We start from the raw sequence: 7591 nt of genomic DNA, 5'->3' as shown, positions 1-7591 counted from the left end.
GGCATTTAGATGACACACATTCTCCAAATGGCCAGACGCCATGCCAAAACCACTCCAAATACTGTTGCCAGAATTCTCTAGCATTGAGCCAGGGCACTTAAAGCGGTCTCAAACTGGGTTATTTCTGCAGTGTGTTTTGGACCTCACTCTCCAATCCATTTTTACAAGTACTCCCCACTTTACATCATAACCAATACTAATAGGAGAGTCCAATCTTAGGAAGCATCAACAGAATAACTTAAAACTCATTCTCCTTAACACACTAACCAGGGTAACCAAAATGTAAACTAAAGAAAATGCAGATACCCAACATTTTTCAACCCTCCCAAGACAAAACTAATGTGAGATCTGCCCTTAAGCTAACCCTGAATGGGCATAGGAATGGGTACCAAATACTGGAAACGTTATAGGCCTGGAATGGGGAAAGTGTAGTCTGCAGGCCACATGCAACTCCAAAACCATTTTTTCAAGTCCAAATGATCAATTTCCCACATTTTGCTGTGCCCAGAGCCCTTGACCCCCCCACCACCATTTTAAAGGCCCAGAGAACACCTTTGGCCAAATAAAAAGTGAATGTTGAGTAACTTCCTATTTGAAAAGAAGGCTTATTTGAGACTAGACTGGGGGGGGGGGGTAAAAGCCCCAAACGTGACAAAATGGTCAGTAGCCTCCATCAAGGAATGAAGGTACTATTGGCCATTGTGGAGAAAAACAAAATTGACAAAAATGGAATGAGGCTGTGGGAGCAAAAATGGGGGCACATGGCCCTCCAGGTATTATGGGCAGGCCCCCAACTCACAGCAGTGTAAAATAAGCTCTATCACTGAACTCCACAAACATAATTAATAACAGAAAAGATGAGGAAATTGACTTCTGTTGTCTGAAATGAGGTTTTTAAAAAGTGTCATTCCAAAAAAAAAAAAAAAAAAAAAAAAAAGAATGGTCTTGTGCTACATTCTTTATTCTCTTTTCATTCTTTTTTTTTTTTTTTTTTGGTGTTGAATAAAATGGATATTGAGACAGCTCAGAATAAGTACTGTTTTCCTCTAATTAAAGAGATGAAATGTAATTTCTCCCTGCTAAAATATTTTCTAAACCCTTTGTTCAAGATCTAGAAATTCTAAACCCTTATTTTCTAAATTCTAAATATCTATTTTTCTAAATATTAAACCCACTTCCCCATAAATAACCGTAACTAAGATATTAGGGGCATTTTTCAGGTTCACTTTTTTTCTTAAGCTCTCAAATTGGCAAGAATTCTGTCCCTCCAGGCAGTAAAAACATTGACTGATTAAGGTAAGCCTGGCTAAGTCTCAACCAGGGCTACTAAATGCATTCCTATTAACTAAACAATCTTATGAGTTTTAAATCTTTGGGAAGGATATCATTCAATTACAACTTCTCTTTTAAGAAGCCTAGGCCCTGCTCTCTCAAAAACCTTTTGCCCTTTCTCTTTTGATTCACCTTAATCTTTATATCTCAAATAATCAGTAAGAGCTTCCAACATTGCTATAATAATTATGGTTAAGTTATGTGCAATGTTACCTCTGTACATGCACATAAGAGTTATATCCTTTAACTACTGTCATAATTTGCACATGAATGTTCCTAAGAAGGAGGTTTGAAAACTTTTACTACTAATGTAAAAAGGGAGAACTGTAGTTAAGAACACTGCTTTGCACTTTAGTGCTAGGAGACATCCATTCACTCTTTAATCACATAACTCCTCAAATTTCTAATGAAAAGGAATAACTGTATATTATAGCCCAAAGGGCTTATGAATAAAACCATCTCATTTAAATTTAACAAAAAAATGATCAAAAATTAGAAGGTAAGCCGCTATCTTGCATGTACACAAACACATACACACATACTAAGAAACAACCTTGTGCTAACAAAGGAGTAACTTTGACAGATTTCTTATAGGCTTGAATGGATGTAGTTGGAGGGTAAAATGCTTGGTATCAAAAATTCTTACTTAAATGTTTACTTACCCATAATGGTCAGAGCTGTAGCTTTTGTTAGTTCTTCTTTCATTGAATCTATTACTTCAAAATTACCACCATCCAAGTTGCATCGGTTAATAGTTCCATTTCCTGAACTGATCCAATACAGCCTATTCTCTGCATAATCTATTGATAAACCTGGAATATAATAATAAAATACATAGTTGCATCAATTCCATTGTATATACACTTCAGATAATATTTGATTGTTTACAATAGGCCTGCACAACACATGGGACGGGAGGCGCATGTGGCCCACCAAAGGATTTTGGACAATCTGCATGGATGTGGAACAACCTCAAGGCTCCTCCACTGCTGGGCCTCCTCCTGAGGAGTGGGCCATGTGGAAGAGGAAGGGCTGGGCCTGAAGATGTTTAACCTATTTTAATTTTGGCCCCTATATACTGTCAAGTTGTGCTGGGTTGGCTTACATGTTAGCGAATTTAAATGTCTTTTTAAAACATTAACTATTATATTATGCTTTCAGTACATCTTTAGTGGTTAAGACTCCAATTCTGATGATCAGAAGATTGGAGAGTTGGCATGTTGAGGCATGAGTGCTGCATGATGGGCTGAGCTCCTCTCACTAGTCCCAGCTTCTGCCAATTTGACAGTTTGAAAGCATGGAAATGCAAGTAGATAAAGAGGTACCACTTTTCGATGGGAAGGTAATAGCATTTGATGCAATCATGCTGGCCACTGGAGTCGTCTTTGGACAACGTTGGCTCTTTGGCTTAGTAAGCAATGAACACCACCCCCTACAGTTGGTTATGACTAGACATTCACGTCAAAAGAAAACCTTTACCTTTACCTTAAATCTTTAAAAAGCAATAAAAATCCAAACAATGTCAAGATGTAACATTATAATAATATTTTCATATTTATATTTTATTCACATTAACTATAAAGGAATAATAGGGGCTAGACAAGGTCAATTTGCAGAGAAAATGAACATGGGAAGAAATTACTGGTTTCAAGTTATCTATGTAGAAATAATCTCGTTTCAGACCGCTTTAACTGCCCTGGCTCAATGTTAGGGAATTTTGGGAACTGTAGTTTTGTGAGACATTTAGCCTTCTCGGTCAGAGAGCTTTGCAGCGACAATAAACTACAATTCCCAGGATTCCCTAGCACTGAGCCAGGGCAGTTAAAGATGTCTCAAATGAGATTATCTCTGCATTGTGATCAAAATTGTTCCAGCAACATTTCCCAACACATTTCCCAACTTATTTTTTCTAACTTTCTCCCACCTTTATTCATCTTTATCTGTCCACCACAAAGAATACTATTTATTATTTTATTCCTACATAATTATCTTTCTTGCATGAACATGTCTTCTCTTAGTTCATTTCCTCTATCTCTTTTACTAACTTTCTCTTTCACGCTTTCCTTTTCTCAGTAAAGAAACTGCCAGACTGGCAATTTTCTCAAATCTATTTTTCCATCCTGACTGTCCATCTTCCATCCAATCAGCTCTAAGAGCTTTTTGAGCTTTCTTACACAATGTCTGAGTGCTGAATGAAAAAATGACTAGCAGCCTACATTTCCCTATAAAACCTTATGTCTGCTGTCTCACTTGTCTGTCACTGTAAAACATATACAATTTAAACATATTGAAAGTGCAGCTGTCCCCTTCTCCTTGCAACAAACAACCATAACAAACAGGATAATAAGAATGGAATGCATCTAGATTTGTGTCTTCATGAATAGGAGGTCTCCTTCCATTCATAAAGGCATTATGAATCCAGTGGAGTTTTCCTGCAGGCAGATGGAAGTGAACTGATTGTTTCTCCTCCTATTTCTTTCCCCTTGCTTTAAACCCACAGTAAACAACCATCCTATTCCAAAAGGTCTTTTACAAAGAGCATCAGTCACCATCCTGACCCTTTCCTCATATCTGGACAAAATTATGAAGATCCATCAACCTCTAGTTTATTTGTTTATAACCAAAATAGACCCCATAACAGTTTACAAAGATGAGTAGTATGGCAGACCCAGAGTTAAAAGATTCAAAATTTAGTGCCTCAGGACAGAAGAGGAGCCTCTCTGCAGTGTTTGGTGAAGAACACAGACCCTTTTCCAAACTGTCCTTACAACTGGTTCATTAAAAAAAATAATTTTGGAATTAACTATGCTACTCTAACCATAAAGCATATGCAGACATCAACAGACATCTGCATTTACTAACTCATTGCACAGTGAAATTAATAATTATGCACACATGTGTGTGATTTGTTAACTAAATTTTAATACCCATTTAGAAAGAATGGACTATATTTGCAATCATTACTGTACTGAGATTCTACTGTGCTGGGTTGATTTGTGGGAGAAAAATATATCTGAGGGAGGGAACCCCAATAACCAAGACATTTATTATTTACATTTAAAGCCTAATTTTCCTCCAATCACCTGGAAGTGGCATATTCTCCCCTCTTTATCCTCACAGCAACCTTCTGAGATAGGTAAACTGAGAGAAGGTGAGTGGCCCATGGGTGCTTGTTGATGTCATGGTTCTAGGGGCAGTTTTGAATCTGGATCTCCCTTCTCCCAACCCAAACAAACCCATTTCAAAATAAGATTCCTAGCCATCTGTTGTTTGGTTTAATGAACTAGATTTGTGGCAATTCTCCCCATTCAATTACTTGCATGGTAATTCAGTTTAACAGAAGTTAATAGCTCAGTATAAACACATTTCAATGTATTTTTTTTGTTTTTTTGCTAAGCTCTGGTAAAACTTTAAAAAAACATAATATTCCAGTATTTGGATACTGTGCCTTTGAAATTGGTGCATAAATCCAATTGCTAATCCCAGCAAGAAAGTAACTACAGAAGCAACAGAATCTATATAATGTTGGCTGAATAAAATTCAGCAGTAATTCAGTGGTCTACTGTAATTGAGAATAGCAATTGGATTTAGGCTTTCAGCTTCATAGTAGCTAAACCACACATCTATGTATTGGCATTCAAGATGCATGATAATCTCTCCACTTTTGCATCCCCAGGTAAGTAAAAGAAAGTTCACTCAACTTCTTGTGGGTGGCTTTTACTTACCATCCTGTGATTATGCACATAACACCAACAACAGTTAAAGAAAATGTATACAAAAAAGAATATTACTTGAAATGTAAATAATTATAGCATTATTTACCAAGTGGATCTTTTTGACTCTGAAACAGTATTTTGCTGTTGCTGCCATCCATATTTGCCATATTAATAGTGTTTCCATCAGTCCAGTACAGTTTCCTTAATAATAAACAAATAAAGAAATATCAAGACCATGATATATTAAGAATAACTACAATACTGACAGAGAAATAAGTCAAGAAGATTACATTGTGGAGTAACTACAATATCCAACAACATTTTGTTTAGCTGAAGAGAGTGAACACCATTCTGCCAGCAGGCCTCTCCGGCACCAAGTGACATTTCCTAAAGCCTTTCAGACAGTCACCTCCTAGCAATCAGGCTGCACTACACACATACACACACACACACACACACAATCAATTGTAGAAAGATTAAATTAGCTCTATGAATGTGCACTACATTTTTAATAAAAATGTCACTATATTTAGTACAATATTCAGGTTTGTTCTTGCAGTTGTGTGCCTTCAAGTAATTTCTGATTTATGGCAACCCTAAACCAAAACTACCACATGGTTGTCTTGCAAGATTTCTTCAGAGGGGGTTTGACTTCACTATTCTCTGAGGCTGACAGTATGTGGCTTGCCTGAGGCCACCCAGTGTGTCTCAATTGCTGAGCGGGGATTTGAAAATTGGTCTCCAGAGTCATAGTCCAATGGTCAAGCTATTACACCACTATATTTGATACAATATTCAGGTTTGCAAACCTATTAAAATGTTATGCCTTATTTCCAAATAATGGATTTAAGAGTTTTCAGCCATACATCTCTGGACTTTCTTACAGGGAACCAAATTGTTGCATCAAGACTTTAAGACTGGCAATAAAGGAATCTTATATCCACCTTGTATGTCTACCTGGGGTGATAGGGAATATAATTTCTAAGAATCCAGAGACTTTCTGTATAGATCCCATGGTTGATGCTTTTTTTAAAAAATACATTTTGTTATAGCTGAATTCAAAATATGATAAAGCATCACTGCCTCCTTTAGATTTTGACATCTTATAACCTCAGAAAAGGGTTCAATAAAAAGTTATTCAAACTTGGTTCATAAAAATCACTGAGAGCCAGTGCTACAACAGCATGGAAGGAAAGTGACAGAAGCTTCTCTTGTGCATACAGATACCTTCCCACGGAAGGCAGGTGGCTACAAGATGCCTGGATGCATGGAGGGCCCATTTGCAATGTCTTTCTCCACACCTTTTGGGAAAGTATTAAATTCTCCATACAATCTACTGCTTTCATGGAGCCTCTAGTTTCCAGAAGGAACTAGTGAGCCTCCTAAATACACTAGTTAGCAGTTCACTTGCAAAATCAGATACAAAATAATGCACATTGGGTTTACAATGTTATAACTGAACTGTGAAAATAATTATACTTTACCCTTTCGCTGGGTGAACAGCAAGGCACTGTGGTTTATCGATTCCATGTATAATTGAGGTTTTTAAAGAGCCATCTAAATGTGCAACATTAATTTGTGTTTCATCAAATTCTGAGCTAATCCAATATAAATTACGTGATAACCAATCAACTGCTAGTCCCCGAATGCTCTGAATGTCTGCAAAACATAAAACAGAAAATATTATTGCCCACACTGCTCTGTTAATAAGTTTTCATTTATTTTAAAAAAGGCTGTATGTATTGCCCTGTCCCAAATTAATTATCTATCTTTAATGAAGCTTTAATTTGCTTTGAAAAGTTGTATGTCTGCCTTTTCATTTCTATTATTTAACACACTGTTTATGAGTCTGAAGCATATTTGATCTCAAACTAGCTTTTTATACTAATAACACATAGCATCGAACTAACTCTGGAGGAAAACCCAAATGCAGATTATATATGTTCCTTGATATTTCCAGCTTTTGACATCTGCTTTTCTGAAGAATGTGTGAAATTGCAAACTGTGTTTACATCTCTGTATCTGAATTGCATGGTGATAACAATGAAGAATACAAGAAGTGATAAAAAGGGAGTGGACAGACATACATTTTCTTCTTCCTCTCACAGGAAAATCAGACTCACATAACGAAAATGTTTCTTCACACCACATTCAATCAAACTATTTGCTCAGGACAGAAACATTTGTTGCCTTCGAAGCTATTAACCTATGTAAAAGTTAGTGATATTTTTAATTAATAACTAACTGTACCCGGCCAAGCGTTGCTGTGGCTCAGTCTGGAAATGGAAAAGAAAGAAAAGAGAAAGTGCATGTTTCTGAAATATTTAATTTCAGAATGCTTGTGGGTATACAGTATTTTGTGTTGTTCCATTGTCTGTTTAGCTATAGAGATTGTCTGGTTTGCTGACTCTAGAACACGCAACATATAATTGTCCATGTGAAAAGCAATCCGTGTCTAGATCTAAACTGCACAATTCTAAAGATTGGCCCTGAGCTTTGTTGATAGTGATTGCAAACACCAATCGAATATTTAGTATAGCGTG

At 36.6% G+C, this 7591-nt stretch overlaps 1 protein-coding gene across 6 annotated transcripts in view; it reads right to left on the bottom strand.

Moving 5' to 3' along the window:
* The window catches only part of LRP1B (LDL receptor related protein 1B), a 1051820-nt gene that overhangs the window by 230969 nt on the left and 813260 nt on the right, over positions 1 to 7591 (bottom strand). For all 6 annotated transcript variants that reach the window (XM_042437575.1, XM_042437584.1, XM_042437621.1 and 3 more), the window contains 3 exons: positions 6533 to 6707; positions 5155 to 5249; positions 1995 to 2144 (listed from right to left, as the gene is read on the bottom strand). In XM_042437575.1, the coding sequence (XP_042293509.1) occupies positions 1995 to 2144; positions 5155 to 5249; positions 6533 to 6707 (420 nt within the window). The remainder of the gene's footprint in view (positions 1 to 1994; positions 2145 to 5154; positions 5250 to 6532; positions 6708 to 7591) is intronic.

The sequence above is a fragment of the Sceloporus undulatus genome, chromosome 1 (assembly GCF_019175285.1).
Source record: "Sceloporus undulatus isolate JIND9_A2432 ecotype Alabama chromosome 1, SceUnd_v1.1, whole genome shotgun sequence".
In the NCBI taxonomy this organism is placed as follows: Eukaryota; Metazoa; Chordata; class Lepidosauria; order Squamata; family Phrynosomatidae; genus Sceloporus; species Sceloporus undulatus.
The sequence above is the reverse complement of the archived record's forward strand: the minus strand, read 5'-3'. Positions and strand labels throughout refer to the sequence as shown.